At 40.6% G+C, this 18,062-nt stretch overlaps 1 protein-coding gene across 1 annotated transcript in view; it reads right to left on the bottom strand.

Moving 5' to 3' along the window:
• The window catches only part of pde8b (phosphodiesterase 8B), a 349,017-nt gene that overhangs the window by 99,448 nt on the left and 231,507 nt on the right, over positions 1 to 18,062 (bottom strand). Inside the window, 3 exon segments of the mRNA XM_051929508.1 lie at positions 4,696 to 4,784; positions 7,992 to 8,049; positions 10,641 to 10,700. Coding sequence (XP_051785468.1) covers positions 4,696 to 4,784; positions 7,992 to 8,049; positions 10,641 to 10,700 — 207 coding nt within the window.

Here is an 18,062-nt window from a genome sequence, read left to right as displayed (position 1 = left end):
TTACTTTTTACATGCACTATATATACTGCATATCTATTGTAAGAGATGACCGGCAGCTGAACCCGGTCAGGATGCCCCAGATATGGAAGGATGGGGGAAAGCAGCTTTTTTAGGGCACTGCCTCCCCTAACACACAAGAGGGCAGCTCCCCTGGTTTACAGTCGTGCCCCGGATTCCCACAGGTCATCCTGGGACTTGAAGTTCTGTATCTAAGCCCTGTTGGGTGCTGCCAGGGTGTTCTGTGAATGTGCAGTAGACAAGGTTCTCACCCAGCCTGGAAGTGCTGGCAGGCCACAGTGAGCGGAAGTACTTCTGGGCTGCCCAGTATAAAAGGACGGGACAGACCTCACAGAAGTGAGCTAGAGTCGGGTGGAAGAGGGACAACGCTTGCTGGGAGGTGTGGAGGAGAAAATAAAGAAGGAGAAAGAAAGAAAGAAAGAAAGAAAGAAAGAAAGAAAGAAAGAAAGAAAGAAAGAAAGAAAGAAAGAAAGAAAGAAACAAAGAAAGAAAGAAAGAAAGAATAGTTGTGCATTTATTTGTGGCTGTGGTGGTGGAGAGCACTGTGAAAGAAGAAAAAAAATAAAAAGAAATTCTTGGTGCTTTTAACTTAGTGTTCTTAGTATCTGGTTGTTTCGGGTTTGAGGAGGAACAGTGCTAGCGTCCTCTATATATATTGTGGTGCCCAGATGGGGGTGGTACCCAGCCAGGACGCCCAGGAAGACCAGAGGAGGGCTTGTGCCTCCTCCAGACCACGAGGGGCCGACCGCCCTGGTTGCTTTGGGGGCCACGGGTACAGAGCTTGGAAGCTCTATCCTGCAGGAGCCCGTGGTCACTGCCAGGGGGCGCCCCAATGCCTTGGGGATCCTGGACCCCAGCGCTTCCGCCACACTCGGAGTGCTTCCGGGGTGCGCAGCCGGCACTTCCGCCACACTGGGGAGTGCTGGTGGAAGATTGCCAGGGAGCACCTGGAGCACATCTGGGTGCGTATAAAAGGGGCCGCCTCCCTTCAGACGGAGACAAGAGTCGGGTGGAAGCAGAACGACGTCGGAGGCGGCCTGAAGAGAAAGGCATTGTGTTGTGTGGCCAGGACTTTGGGGACTGTGGGGTTTGTAAGCACTGTACATAATGGAAAATAAACGTGTGTTGGCTGATCTGAACGTGTCTGCCTGTCTGTGTCCAGTCCAAACTCCACAATATATATATATATCTGCAAGCGCTGGATTTTTTCAAAGTGATATCCTTCAGCTTTGCCCTTTTCTTCCCTATGATGGCTCGATGCAAGGGTAGGTTTCTTCGTGGGTTGCCTCGTGTTGCAGCGCTGCCTGCTGGGTTTGCGTTCACTTTAATTTTTTAGGTTTCTGATCAAGCTGACAGCCAGAAGTCCTGCCGACTACGTCAGATGTGGATGCTAGGGGTCACTGTTGCCCCTTAAACCCAACAGACAGACACGCAGGACACAGGGTAAAAGCAATAAGAATGTTTTTTATTCTTTGTTCTTTCTAATACAGTGCTCTCCAAGCACCACAGCCACAATAAACAAGCAAATATTCCAACACCAACACAAATCTTCTCTCTCTTTTCTCCTCTGCATCTCCCAGCAAGCTTCGTCCACATCCACCCAAGTCTGACTCCTGTGAACCTTCAGCAACCGTCAGGGGAGATGGTCGCTGTGTGTGCCTGCCGTAATGCAACGGCGTGTGCGCTCCTTGCTCTGCTGTGCCGAGCTGTCCACAAAATTATTTTTTGTTGGGTCCCCTGCCAGTTAAATGGCAGGCAGTCCCATCTGGGATGCCACTGTAGAAGATTCCAGCCTGGATCAGACAGACACAGGACACACAGAAGTCCCAAAACACACATTTATTTTTCTTTTTCCTGCACAGCACACACAGTACACAACCCACCAGCACAATTCCTCATAGTCCTTTTCTTTCTTTCTTTCTTTCTTTTTCTTTTGCTGCCTCCACTTCTCTCTTGCAAGCTCTGTCCTCTGCCTCCCGAGTCCGGCTTGCCTGCTGGGTTCACAGCAGTACTTTATGTAGTGTCTAACCCAGAAATGCTTCTGTTCTTCCGACCACGTGACTTGTCCACACAGATGGATACGTTTTTTAATCAGCCCAGAAGTACTTCTGGACTTTCATTCCCGTGACCTGCTAGTATTTAAGGGCTAGGCAAGAACCTTGTCTCCCAATGTTATTCCACAGCACCCCCTGGCAGCACCCACAACACCCAACAGAGCTGAGATACTGAACTCCAAGTCCCAGGATGCCCTGTGGGAATCTGAGGCACCACTACTCTCCAGGGGAGCTGCCATCTAGCGTCTTGGGGGAGGCAGTGCTGTAAAAAAGCTGCTTTCTCCCATCCTTGCATATCAGGGGGGTCCTGACCAGGTTAAGCTGTCGGCCTTCTCTTACTATATATATATATATATATATATATATTGCATAGGTTACTGTCAAATAAAGCAAAGAGTATGTGACATGTGTTTCGCCCTCATTTGGGCTCATCAGGCGTACACACTCTACTGCTCCCCTCTCGGGGAATTGAACCTATGATGTCAGCGTCAGAGACAAATCCCTTTATGCTGCGCCACAGCATGTGGTTGGTTTATTTGACAGCCTGTAGGTCCAAGTAATTACATTCATTGCATTCGTAGTCTGAGTCTCGACGACCTGAATTGTGTGGGTGGTTACCTACCAGGTAATGCTTGTGGTTGGTCTGCCATTCGGCAAACATCCGCCATGGTGCCCTCTTTCAGTTGCAAGAAGCAGATCATGGAACTCAGTACTCAGTACTAACATTTGATAACACTGGCATCCGTTTGTACCTGGAAAGTGAGCTGTGGATCTGGCTGGGCCAGAACGGGCGGCTCTTGAAGGTGGCTCTTAAGTTGCTCGACCGCATCCTGGCACACCGTTGTCCACTCCCACTGGATATCCTTTTTTCATAAGTAGTTCAAGGGAGCCGCTATATCAGCCATCCTGGGGATGAACTTGTGATACCACCCCACTAACCCAAGGAAACGTTGTAAAGATTTCAAATCTGTGGGCGTGGGGTAGTCCCGGATGGCTAAGGTCTTCTCGGGGTCTACAGCGACCCCCTCAGATGAAAGAATGTGCCTGAGGAAGCGGATATGGGGTTGAATGAAGGTACATTTATTTGTGTTCAGCGTGAGGTGCGCTTGATGAAATCGATAGAAGATGGTCCGGCAAAATGAAAAACAAACAGGTATAAAGGCGCGATGTGAAAAAACAGCAGGTAAGTTGAATCCGTGGTTAAAAAAATGGTCTCCTTTCTTCTCTCCTTCTCTTGATTACTTTAATAGTCCTGTGACGGCTATAATTAATTGATATAGTGAACAGGTGTTTTCCAGGGTTGGGGTTGCGGTCTCCTTCCATCAAGGGGGACGGCATTCACTGATACACATATAAACAGCAAACGGGACAATGGAAACAAGACGCACTCAGTACTAACATTTGATAACACTATAAACTATGTAGCCCCGCTACAAAATTAAATCCTGAATAAGGTCAAAATACAGTATACTCTTTGAAATGTCACTGTTTAGTCTATTCATAATAGATAACTGCTAATGCAGTGAATACAGTATTACATAAATACAAAACACGTATTAGTACAAATCTGCAAGCAATTTGTTCACATGAAATATTAACATTTATTATAAATGTGTGCCCCTTTGCACCTTTACATTCCATTATCAGGAGACGATAGCCTTCAGCAAGCTAAGCTGAACTGCAAAAAAGTACGAAGAAAAAAATTCAAAAAAGAAACAACAATGAATGAGGCGAGAGGCCGTACAATAATGACAGAAAGAGCTCACTCACTTTTAAGGAGGATGGTGTATAGAAATCCATTAAACTATCTCAAATAACCAGCACAAAGCACCTTCTTAAGTGGCCAGTGTGTCAGCGTGTCAACAAAGATACAGGCTGCTTATTAGTGCAGTGACTGATTTTAAAATCGGAGGGAGCAGAAGCCCATCCTGGTGCCATCTTGCACAAGGCATGCACGGTACCAGCTATGAATGTGCTGCACATGTTTTCTTTAAAATGTCAGTAAGCAGAGGAACTGAAAAGTACCTAATAAGAAGCTGTATTAGTGGAAACAGGGGGATAGTGCAAAATATGAAAAAACTGTAATACAATTTACTCTAGCAGAAAACAAGCATACAATTTATTTTATATCAAATTTAAGACATTGATATTCTTGCAACTGTGGGGAAAACTAACAAAAATTATAAAAGCAACAGGGATCAATATTGTAAACCAGGCACTACAATTATATCTGTGTGTATTAATAAAATAAGCATTAATATCTATAGTAGTAACATAATGCACATGTAAACCCTCTTTAAAAAAACACAGATTTATGGTGGAAATGATAACAGTTGATTTTGTTTTATTCTTATACCTTGAGTCATGAAAGCTTTTATAAACTGACAGATTCATTTAGTTAATAGATCTACTGTAGACACCTCAACCAGATCAAATAACATGATGAAGAAATTTGTGAAAAATCAAGAAAGGCCAATAAATCCCACCTGCAGTTAAGCACTGAAAATTAAAATTAGTTTTAGTGGTTCTAAACAGAAAGTTATTTTTCATAATATCAACACTTCAATAACCAAAGTTTAATGATTGAGTAAATGTAACAATTTAATAAATAACTTATGCTTACCTTAGCTTAAATTGTGAGCGCACTTCTCCATGTTCCAGCTGAATGAGTTCATTGTAGCAAGCCATTATGCTGTTATTTTCTGCAAATCTCTACAAGGGAAAAAAAATCCATTTCTTTTTGTTCAATAACTTACTGAAATGTATTTATTTCATTATCTCTCATGAACAAAAGTGACAAAACTAACAGAGACAGTAACACCATGTTGCCTTCCTTTGGTGCCTTCATATACATATATATATATATATATATATATATATATACAGTAATCCCTCCTCCATCGCGGGGGTTGCGTTCCAGAGCCACCCGCGAAATAAGAAAATCCGCGAAGTAGAAACCATATGTTTATATGGTTATTTTTATATTGTCATGCTTGGGTCACAGATTTGCGCAGAAACACAGGAGGTTGTAGAGACACAGGAACGTTATTCAAACACTGCAAACAAACATTTGTCTCTTTTCAAAAGTTTAAACTGTGCTCCATGACAAGACAGAGATGACAGTTCCATCTCACAATTAAAAGAATGCAAACATATCTTCCTCTTCAAAGGAGTGCGCGTCAGGAGCAGATGTCAGAGAGAGAGAGAGAGAGAAAAACAAACAGTCAAAAATCAATACGTGCCCTTCGAGCTTTTAAGTATGCGAAGCACCGTGCAGCATGTCGCTTCAGGAAGCAGCTGCACAGAAGATAGCAACGTGAAGATAATCTTTCAGCATTTTTAGACGAGCGTCCGTATCGTCTAGGTGTGCGAACAGCCCCCCTGCTCACACCCCCTACATCAGGATCAGAGAAAGTCAGCGCAAGAGAGAGAGAGAAAAGTACGTTGGGTAGCTTCTCAGCCATCTGCCAATAGCGTCCCTTGTATGAAATCAACTGGGCAAACCAACTGAGGAAGCATGTACCAGAAATTAAAAGACCCATTGTCCTCAGAAATCCACGAACCAGCAAAAAATCTGCGATATATATTTAAATATGCTTACATATAAAATCCGCGATAGAGTGAAGCCGCGAAAGGCGAAGCGCGATATAGCGAGGGATCACTGTATATATATTGTCAAGCTTGGGTCACTAAGCTGCACAGGAGACTAGAAAAAGGGAACAGGTTTCCAAGGGAAGAATATCTTTATTGCTGAACTGGCAGGTACAAACATGAGACCCTTTCCAAACGGGGATTGTCAACAGCAGAAAAGAACAAATAAATGCTATTCTAGATCAGGGCTCCTCAATCAAATGTCGGCATGTTTGGGATGCAGACTTGCTCACACGATAAGACCCCTACCCCCAACACCCCCACCCCCCCCCCAACCCGCTGAGTGGATTGAGAATCCTGTGCAGTATTTTTCCCATTTGTCCCTTTTTTAAATTGCATTTCTTTCTGCAAGGGTTGCCTCCTCAAAACCATCTCTTTGATTTCTGCATGTTGAGAACCCAAATGGGGTCATTCATGAACATTAATTGGTAAAAATGGGTCCCAAAGAAATAAACAATGAGAACCATTGGTGTAGACAACCATAAGAAGCCCAAAATTGAAGGTTTCTTTTCCATTTTGGAATGAATTAATTTCAGTCAGTCAATATTTTACAGTGACCATCATGTAGTGTTTTTGAAATGATGGTTAATATAAATAAAATAATGAAGAAAAATAATTTGAACTACTGTACATTAATATTGTGATTCATTTATTTTCACTGAAGTTCAATGACCTCACCATGTGAAGTATTTTATTCTATCATTGTAATCAACAAAAGTGACAATAGGATGAGCAGTCTGTAGATGAGTACAAAATGCTCTCCAACATTCCTAACTCCTAACCTTCAATTCCTGTTCTTACTTTTCTTTATCCAAAAGCCCAATCGCCACACAATCAGCTCTGTAATAGACGTTAAGCCATCTGTAAGCTTAGAATGCCGATTCTTCAAAACTTTTAAGGAACACTGAAATATCTTCGTAGTACATGTTTAATTATTCTATCCATCTATCCTTCAAGTGTCGCATCAGCACCAGCAAGAATACAGCACAAGGCAGGAGCAATCCGTGAACTAGCTAGCGCTGCGGCACCGTGTCCTCACATGTTTAATTATTAACAATACAGATTATTTAAATGAAGTTAAAGTTTTATCTGTATAATATAATCAACATATTTTGCTGCATTTCATCTTAAAAATGATATTGTCATCATACGCGCTTTATAAAGTGGCGCAGGTTGTGCAATATTATAACTGTAGTGCAGGTTTACAGTGAGGTAATTGTACTTATAAGATACAAACAGTTCTACAAGGAGCACTTGATTGAGTGTGTTTATAGTTCTTGGGATTAAACTGTTTGTGAACCGCGAGGTCCGTACAGAAAAGGCTTTGAAGCATTTGCTTGATGCTGTATACCGATAATTCTCTTTCCGATCAGCTACTGCTGTGATTCCCCACTCAGATACAGTGATATAAATACTCCGAGTGGTGCAGTGAGAGTAATATGGAAAAAGATGATCCGCAGTGGCAACCCTTAACGGGAGCAGCTGAAAGAAGAAGAAGATGCAGTGAGAGTAACAACGCTAAAGCAGTTATGGTATTTGGAATACTATGGCTATTCCCTGGACCATTATATTGCTACAGGTTAATTACAATCAGATGCATTACACTAATAAACAATATGCAGTTAGTTTCAGTGTATTTATAAAGCCGCGTCAGGAATGTGGGTCTAAGAAAGAAAGGGTAACCACACAGGAACAGTAGAACTGCTTTGACGCTGGGAGCCACCAGTCTGCAAAACTGAGTGGAGAAATTGTGTATGCCAGGGTATGAAGTACTGTGGAAATGTGCGTGGCTTTACGCCAAGTTTAGGTTTTATACATCGCGATTTGAGCGTGGAAATGTTCGTACGCAACATTTCTGTGCGTATGCACTGTTTATACATGAGGCCCCAGATCATTTTAGTGAGCTTTTGTGTGAAAACAAAATAATAATAAATGAATGTCAGTTTTTCCTAATGTAGTCAAAAGCTCTCATTTTTTTAACTTTTCTAAGAGAAGAATAAGCAGAGATGAAAAGAAATACAATTTAGAAATCACTGCATGATTTATTTTTTCCTAAATTATTGTGCCAACTGAGATGTTGCTAATGATAATTGCTTTGCTTTGACCTACAGTCCTTGGAACCATCATTATAAGTACTAGAAAATTCAATTGTTAAGTGAAAATCTCTTTTTTATACAATGAGAAACACTGCATTTTTAAAGGATCAAAAAAAATGTTATGGATTGGTAAAAAACAGGTAAACAGCATAAGAATTTTTGTGTTGCATACCCTATTAAATCCTGCATTAAGAAGAGGCAGAACAGAGGATTCTTCTTGATCAGGCTGTCTGGAAAACATAAAAACATACAATATCATTAAACAAAACAAGTCTCTAAAATAAATCTTACTGAAAAATAATTATGTTATGTGTGGGACCTAAAAATATAAGAATAATTTAATAAATTGTATAACCTGCCAAGCACAGCACCACTGGACCATAGGGTAAGTGACTCGACCCAGTGTCCATAGATGGCATCTCTGGGCAACAGAACAAATTAGTTTTGTGTAGGAGGCCTGAATTGATGGAAGAAATACCCAGGGGGTAAGGCTGACTGGCCTAAATAGAAAGTGCAGGGACACATAGTAAGGTTAAGACAAGAACAGATCATCGGGCTACTCCAGGTTTTATATTTTGGTGGTATCTCCTATGGGGCTGCAAGAGCAGTAAATAAAAGTACCCTTCAGCCGATCCTTCATGCAATGGTTACAATCAATTACATGTCTATGTTTCAAATAGTGTGTGTTTTTATTTAAATTTTCCTGACCTTTTCTTTGCTTTTGTCTTAGCTTTTTCTCATCTTGTGTGAGCTTTTGGCCATGGAGATTTAGATTATATAGTGTTAGTTTGTTGTTTTGACTTCTCTTCGGTATTATTATAACAGTACCATTACAATTTTATCGCCGTTATTTGTTTTTTTATGGCCTCTGCCATTTGTCTTATATAATTATAGTGTTAGTATGGATTTAGATTATATTGTTAGTTTCTTGCTTTGACATCTCTTTGGAATTACTAAAATAGTATTGTGCCTTTTTATCTTTTGGCCACCGCCATTTGTCTTACATGACCTGGAACTGCACACACAGCACGCGACGTGATGTCTTCAGAGAAAACAGATAAAGGCCTCTTGCTAATGGCCTATTTTTATCCAAGATGACGGATTACTCCTAATACATAACATTTCAAAATACTATCATTTCTTGGTTCTCTGGTTAATGAATGGTTGGCATGTCTTCTTGACCTTGGTTTTTTATTCATATTTAAGGGTTTGTGAAAGATCATTTTGAAATCACAGTTTTCATTTTGGCTTATTTCAATGACTACACCTCCTCTCCTGATCCTTTTCCATTCTTTACAAACTAACTAACTAGTTTATTTATTTATTTATTTATTTATTCATTACTGAGACAACAAACGAGCACTGATTACTTATAGGGATGCTCAATGATTAAAGTCAAAGCAAAGGTAGTGATGAAGTTTATCTTGCCTACATGGGAAATTCAGTTGGTTTTGTGTGCATTGCAGTTGAATAACAAAAGAGAAACAAAAGAAAGAGAAAGAAGAGTGTAACATCTGTGGGGAACAGCCCGGACACAGACAGGTAGACACGATGGTTTCACCCAACACACGTTTATTAACCATATTTGCAGTGCACAGACCCAGTGCCGCAGCACCAATCACCCCTCAAGTCCTTGGCCACAACACAATGCCTTCTAGTCTCTGGACCGCCTCCACTCCTCTCTACCAAGCTTTGTCCTTCTTCCACCCGACTCTTGCCCCCGACTGGAGGGAGGAGGCCCCTTTTATCCACCCCGGATGGACTCCAGGTGTATCCTGAGGAGCTTCTATAGCCACACCCCTGTGTGGCGGAAGCTCTGGCGGCGTATCCGGAAGTCCTCCGGGTGTCCCCAATTCTCATCCCCCCAGCACTTCCGGGTGTGGCGGAAGTGCTGAGGTCCTGGGCTCCCAAGGCATCGGGGCGCCCCCTGGCAGTGACCACGGGCCCCTACAGGGTTGAGCTTCCAAGCTCTGTACCCGTGGCCCCCAAAGCAACCAGGGTGGACGCCCCCTCATGTTCTGGAGGAGGCATGAGCCCTCCTCCGGTCCTCCTGGGCATCCCGGCCGGGCAACAATCCCAGCCGGGTGCCACACATCAAAAAGTCTCTTGACTTTAATGCCCCAAGCACATTTGACCACAAAAACATGTCCAGCCAATTTCATTTTATTCACCACTTGACAATTGTTGTTCATTTTAAAGCACCATTACATTGTTTTGGATAGCCTGTCCTTTATTCCCCTCTCTTATTATGGTTTTGGGGTCAACCAGCACATCTACAGTACATAGCAAACATTACCCTAGTGCCATTCAAGAAGCCAAGAAAAATGAAAACTATGCACTAAGCCTGAGTATTGAATACCATTCATGCCTAGTGGGGGCTGGGTGGTCTTTAGGCCGTGGAACCCCTTCAGATTTTGTTTTTTTGTTCTCCGGCTTAACTGAAGTTTTTACTTTTTTTTTCTGCCATCTGACCTTATTACTGGACTCATATTTAGAAACTTTTAAAACAATATTATATATAAGGACTCTACCCTTCTACTAATTATATATGTAATTTATGTAAGGCCGTACTGATTTATTTTTTGTTATGTATTCATTATAATTCTTACCAAATTTAATTTGGTTTTATTTTCTTGCAACTATTTTTTTCACATTTTGTAAAGCAATTTGAACTACATTCTGTGTAGGGAAGTGTGCTATAGAAACAAATGATGTTATTGTTCATCATTGAGCATGAACTGTGAAAGACACAGAACAGGTACCAAAATTCAAAAAAGCCTCAATGCTAATACTGGATTTTTGATACAGAAATGGAACTTACATTTGAGGCACGATGGCTAGTATTACAGTGTGTTCAGAGGGTTTTGTAGCACGAATTGACCTGTGAGAAAAAAAAAATCGAAATTAGCACATCCGTATTCATCTTACTCCTAAAAACAGCACACACAGCACGCCATTTTTATAAGCCACTTTCCAGTTATGTGCTGTATATTTGAAACAAGGAATTTCAGAAATAAAGTAAAAAAGTAATAAAGCAAATGAAGATATTACAGGAGTATTTAGAATTATTAAAGCAGATCATAAATTTGATCACATCTATTCATTTAAAAGAAGCTAAACACTGAGGACATAGAAAGTGTGCCAACATCTTATGAACTTATAGTTTAACAGAAAAATAAAAATAAAAACATTGAAATAACATTAATTGTAAAACTTAAACTATGCAGAACAGTGATTTGGGTTTCAGGAAGAGGGAAAGAACCAGGCTGAGTACGGTCGGCAGAAATTCATAATTTAATGTGGGGTTCACAACCTTTATCACCCCGTTAACCTTGTGGCAACCTATAAAAGTAAATTTACCCTCACACTGTTTTGCTCAATAATTTGAGTTTATCCATCCATCCATCCATCCATCCATCAACCAACCCGCTATATCCTAACTACAGGGTCACAGGGATTTGAGTTTATATGTCTACCAAAATAAAACATTCGACAAAGGGGAAATTTTAAGATACTGTTTTTAACATTTTTATTGTAAGGTCAAATAACAATAACAGTAATAATAGCAGATAATGAGCAGATACCAGAATACCAGAGTGAAACACACCGAGACACTATGCAGGTGGCACTGTGGTAACGGTGCTACTTTATAGTAAAGAGGTTGTGGGTTCGCTTCCTGGGTCCTCCCTGCATGGAGAGTGAGTAAGAAAAGTGCTATATAAATATAAAGAATTATTATTATAGTTCTTGCTTTTCACCTACGATTTTAGATATTCTTAATGGAGTTGTCAAAAGAGCAAGTCTCATGACGTCTTTGGGAACTAATTCAGCCTTTTAAAGCAAATTTTACCCCTTGAGTAGGCATAAATTTACCCCCAGTTGGGAACCCCTGACCTAACGTGATAGAAACTAAATGATCCTATATAATTTTTTAACAATATTCCATTAACCGTCTTCAAAGTAACACTGCACAAAAACTTGAATACTATCTAGGGCTAGACTACTCCCTCTCACATTTAGCTTTAACTAGGGGGCTCCGCCCCCTGCTCGCTTCGCTCGCCAACCCCTGGCGTTGGGGCATGACAAAGAGTGAGATGTATGAATTAGATATAGAATAGTGTGCAGGTTTGGATGATGCCTATAGAAATAAAAAATAGAGTGTTTGGCATAGAGTAATGTTTTATTGGAATATTTCTTTGTATACAACATTAGTAGTAAAGATGATGTCTTGTCCTTGAATGAGTCTTCCTTGGCATGGATCATTTATAACTTTAACTTTAACGTCAGATGAACGTCGAACACGTGAGAAGGCAACATAAAGTTGTCCAAGTCCAAAAACGGGCTCAGAGAGGTAGATGCCAACCTTGTCCATGGTTTGTCCTTGTGATTTGTTGATGGTCATGGCAAATGCAGGTTTAATGGGGAACTGTCAGCGTTTCAATGTAAAAGGTAATTCTAGGTCAGAACTCGTACGGTCAATTCTAGGAATGAGAACAGTATTGTTAGCATGTGATCCTGTAAGAACTGTTGCTTGAATAACATTGTGTGTCATGGTGTTGACGACTAAACGTGTACCATTGCATAAACCCTGTTTAGTGTTAAGGTTTCTTAATAGCATGATTATTGTTCCGTTTTTAAGGCTAAGATTGTGTTGTGGTCATCCGGCCGGGTTAATAGTGTTCAAATATTCTAAGGGGAAATTCAGATGTTCATTGTCGTCATCAGAGTCAACTTTGTCAGAGCTTAGAAAGAGCCGTGTCTCTCCAGGAAGTAATGAAATGACCTGGTTATTAATGTGATTAACATTAATATTTTTTTGACATAATATAGTGCGTTGTGTTAACCACATATGCGAAAGCAGTATGGGCCATTGCCTTTTGGTGGACTGATATGTACTCCGGTAGATGCAAAAGCAAGTGAACTATTGTAGGATCTAATGCAGTTCATAAAGTTTTTACTTTCAGGCACATCGTTAGTTAGAAGCTTCTGTAGATATTCAGGATATGAATGTAAAGGAGTCAGTCTAATCTGCCCCTTTTGACAACAACGTGTAAATTCATTATTTGTATTGTCAGTTGTTTCTTCTGGGAAGTTAAGTGAATGACAATGATTGCAAATGACATTCATTAATCCCAATGAATTTTCCTCAATAGTGGACTCATTATTGAAGGCGTTGTCAGCCAACTGGCGTAAGCGTTTAGCAGGTGTCTGGCGTTGATGTCCGCGACGGGCATGTTTTGCTTGTGGCGTTTGAGTGCCGCATTGTTGCATGTCCATTATTTGTGACGCGCTCTTTTTGAGTTTTAATTGATTCGCCTCCGCTTTGCGAAAAGTCCGTTTCAGTCTACGTCGTGCATTGTTTGTATCGAGCCTTGTCCGTTTTTGTATGTCGGTCAGTTGAGCTTTCTGCTTTTGGAGTCTTGCTTGCTTGTTTTCTGGCAGTTCATATGCGCGTTGTACACGTCTGCGTTCATTTATTCTGTCTCTTCGCTCTCTTTTTTGTATGTCTGCGACGCGAGCTCTTTCGGTTTGAAATCGTGCTTGTTTCGATGCAGCACTTTGAGACGCGCGCTGTATGCGTCTACGTTCATTGTCTGTCCATTTGGGCACGTCTCTGTAACGGGGTTACTTGAGCTTTGCGTTTTTTGAGACATTTTTTCTCCCGGAGTTTCCGAAGCGCGTTGTATGCGCCGCCGTGTATTTTGTTGTTTCATTCGTGTTTGTGTGTTTGGTCCCGTTATCCGATCCGAATCGTTTTGTACCCGTGACCGTGTATTCATGACTTGTTTGTTCCTCAGCATGCGAAATATGGATAAGTAATAAGGAGGATCGCACTCACTGTTAATTTGTAGCCTTTTCTGCAGTTGAACGGTTAATAGTGCTTTATTGTAAGGAGATCCACCTATGCTGACACCTATGCTGCCTAGTGTGAAGGTGTTGAGATGACGTATGTTTAATATGGACGTTTCCTTTAGAAATGTGGCTTTGGGTGTCACTTCTTATTGATGTGTGTTGAGGATTGTTGTTGCGCGAGCGTCTTCTTTCGTTTTGTGTTCCAGGGGCTTGTTGAATCCCCCTCTTTGTGTGTGTCCCGTCCGTTGCTTGTAGGGTGTGTGGGGTGGTTTTGTGTTCTTTTTTTTTGTGTTCCAGGGGCTTGTTGAATCCCCCTCTTGGTGTGTGTCCCGTCCGGTGCCTGTGGGGGGGGGGGGGGTACCTTGCTGTTGTGCGCGAGCGTCTTCTTTTTTTTTGTGTGCTAGTTTCGTGTGCAATGGGTTTCGTGCGGCGCCTGCGTTTGACTACTTTTTTCTGTGCCTTTTCCTTTTTTCTGTGCTCGCGGCGCCTCGTTTCTTTGACTCCTTTTTTCTGTGCTCACTCCTTTTTTCTGTGGTCTTGTCTGCCTCTCGCGGCCCCTCATTTCTTGGGGCGCCTGCGCAGTACGTCTTTTTGCGGCTACGGCCCATGGCCGGATGTCCCTGCGTCCATCCGGTTTAGCATTCTCGGTTAGTAATATGGATTGTTGATACTGTATAAATAGTCATTTTTTTTAAAATTTATATTAAGAAAATAACATTACATAATATCAAATTGAACTCATAAAATGAAGAAAATAACATTCCATACAATCAAGTCAAATTTACACAAAAATGAGAAAAAAAAGTCATCAGAAAAAACAGAAAAAAAATCAGAAAGTTAAAGAAAGAAAACAGGGTCAAAAAGACACAAAACCTAACAAAACAGAATTCAACCCCCAACAGAAGACAAATAGTAAAAAATAACATGTAAAGTTCAAGTAGCGTAGCATACTGGTGTAGCGGCTAGAGCTCTGGTTTTAGCATGGGAAATGTTCCCTGCAAACAGAATGATTACCAGTCATCAAACAGGCTTTTAGAATCCACATGAGGAAGTGTCCAAAATTATCATTTTATGAGTCATTACCGGCAGTTCACGACCTTTGAGGACACACCCCCTGACAACGTGGAGCTGTCCTTACAATGGCATGACCAAAACAGTAGTGAAGGCAACACAAAAAAAATCACAACAACAAAGGTAAGCTTTCAATTGAAAAATGAATAGGAGAGACTCTATGGCTCAGGATAAACCCAAAAATGAGTGTGCAAACCCATAAATTGACTAAGAGAAATGCATATAAAATTAATCATGAGCCCCTTCACAACAAATTGGTAGCGAGCACGTAAGTCCAGATTGTTTGTAATTTTTTTTTTATAACATTCAGGTATGTTCTGGAATTTTTGTTGGTCATATTTGGGATTTTGGAACATAAGGATTGCAAATTCCTGGTTCATTTATTGTGAATATAATTTATTTATCATAATTATTTTTTTGTGTCTTCCTGTGACACTATGTTGTTTTCCAATGAAAAATAACACGAAAAGTAATATATAACAATGTGCATGGAAAACACCTGAATGAAAAATAAATATAAGCCAGGGAACACATCCTGGCTAAAACATAACACTGGTCTTGATTTTGACTTTTTTAAACGACTAATCCTTTTCTCCTGATCAATATTTCCATTCTTGCTGCTCTTTTTCATTCCATTTTATCCTGGTAAGCACAGCATTGTCTGGGGACACGATTTATGACATCACAGACCTGTATAAAGAGCGGATATTTTAATTCTGTAGTATCTGAGTTTCATGGATAACCCTTAAAGCATATTAGCATACATTTCTTTGTAATTTATTGATTCTTTTGATTCAATGCAATTTTTTTAGTTTCGTATTGGGATTTGGTGAAAGTACGGTTGATTTTTGGGTTATGAAATTTCCACATTTCCTGACTAAGTCTCTTCCCCTGATCCAAGTCTTTACCTGTCTTGTCATTTTTGCTTTGCACCCCCTACCATAATCTATCGTAAATTTGTCAAAAATTTTGATCTCCGGTTTTCAACAGATATCAATGTTTTAGTGTCCCCTGAAATCCAAAAACATTGATATCTCAATGATGGGTGTGTGTCTGTGTGGGTGTCACAGTTTCTTGAGGATGGTCTACAGCTAAAACGGCTGGACAGAAAGCCTGTTATGAGATGTGCTGATTAATTTTTTGAGTCAAATCGTGCAAGAGAAAGAGGCACTCTGAAGGAAGTTAACTCTTCTCGTTAATTGCTATCATAATGACCTTTTTTATGATCAGAAAGATCAGCATGGGAGTGGTAAATAATTACTGAAATGTTATAGAATAGTTTGGGTAACTTGGTTCCTAGGGAGCAAAGCCTACTGATGCTCACGTCCAGATTACTTTCTTCATAAAATGGTCTGTCTCTCACTATCACTGTCAACCTTAGCAGCTAGCAACAGGTGTCTTTTGACAACAGCATGAAGGAACCCATGAAAAAAGTGGGTGAAATGATGGAGACCCTCAGAGAAAGTCCAAAGAAAATAGCACCATAGTTTCTTGAGGACAGTCTACAGCTAAAATGGCTTGACGGAAAAATAAACTTAAGCCTGTTATGAGATTTGCTGATTAAATCATGCAGGAGAAATAGGCACTCTAGAGGAACTTAAATTAATTTTTCATAATATCTCAAGAATTATGACAAATACCATAATTCTGCAATGAATTATAAATTCTTCTCATCAATTGATAAAGTTATGACCTATTTTATGATCAGAAAGATAAAGTGGTAAATAATTACTGATATGTTATAGAACAGTTTGGATAACTTGGTTCCTAGGGTGCAAACCCTACTGACGCTCACATCCAAATTTTTTGAATCAGTACAGTGACATAGTAGTCTGTTTACAAATGCTGACAGCCACACATGTTTTGTCTACAAAAATGTTAAGGGGCTTGGAGGGCTAATAAGGATCCTGATTATAAGGACTGCTGCACTGCCTTAATGTTAATATTCTGGAACCAGATCAGTCCCATGACTGATGCTAAAGATCAACCAATCTTATAATCTGACTGTAAAAAAGGAGCACATCTTCACCATTTATAACATTAACACTGAATGTAGCTCAGATGTCTTAGTTGTAACAGAGCATTTACCTATCACCTGATATCTACTACTATATACACTACTATATACAGTCAGTAGACGCCCACCCAATCACGAACAATTTTCATCTGCTTATCTGCATAAAAAGAAACATTGCATTCTCAGAAATAAAACCATAGAAATGGCAGGTGAGAAGAAAATTATATTCTGCAATAAGATCTATTTTTGGTGCACAAGCAACCTACTCAAGCAAACGTGACAAAATTAAACGAAATTATAAATTGATCAGACAGAAAGCTAAGGGAAAAGCAGCTATACAGCAATTATAAGTGAAAATAACAACAGCATTAACTAAGGCTTACAAACAGCTAAATGGGAAAACGTGAATGCCACAAGGTCTCGAATGCTATTCAGTGTTATCTTTTTTTAGATTATGTGTGCTCATTTTTATGTTAGGGTGACATCTTCAAATATAAGGTACTAGCCAACCCGCGGCGTACCATACGCCGCATAATCAGGCCTTTTTTTTAATGATTTTTAAGCACAGGGAGAAAATTAACATTTGAAAATCGCGCCTTCTCCTCCCAGATCGAGGGATGGGGGTGGACGGCGCTGGGGCAGAGTCCACATGCACCTCGCTTTTCTATATATAATAATCCACCAAGTTAGCCGACAACGGTAGTAGCGTGGGGAGGGGGGTGTGTATAAAGGGCAGGGACGTAATCAGTGCGAGCGTATGAGCCGGACTTTCTGGGAATTCCTCATTCGTGGGGAACAAATGCAAGCCCCGGTTGATCCATTCAGTGTAGTGCGCGTGCAGTACGGGACATCAGAGACCTGTTAATGCTCAATCTCATGCATAATTATTTATTGAATTGTAAACACTTCCGGAAAGACACAGTTGTCTAAAACGGGTTGGTCTGAGAATATAACAGTAAGTGAATGAAAAGATGGAACTCTGGAGAGAGCAAAATACAACACAATAGTGAACCCGCGGCATAACAAACGCCGCATAATTATTTATTGATGGTTGAACACTTCTGGAAGGACACATTTGTTTAAAAAGGGAGGGTTTGAGGATACAACAGAAAGTGAATGAAAAGATGGAACTCTGGAGAGAGCAACATTTTTGCAGTGTTACCGATTGTGCATATTAAATCTTGAGAGACAGGGTGTCCTTGTGTGGTGAGTTGTTGCAGTTTGTGACCACGTCGCCGAAGTTATTCCAATGCTGGCAAACAAAGCCAACAGCCATGTTGCGAAGTTTGAGAGCAACAGTTT

This window comes from Erpetoichthys calabaricus, chromosome 7, assembly GCF_900747795.2.
Source record: "Erpetoichthys calabaricus chromosome 7, fErpCal1.3, whole genome shotgun sequence".
Classification (NCBI taxonomy): Eukaryota; Metazoa; Chordata; class Cladistia; order Polypteriformes; family Polypteridae; genus Erpetoichthys; species Erpetoichthys calabaricus.
Note: the sequence above shows the minus strand (reverse complement) of the source record. Positions and strands in the feature narration are given on the sequence as shown.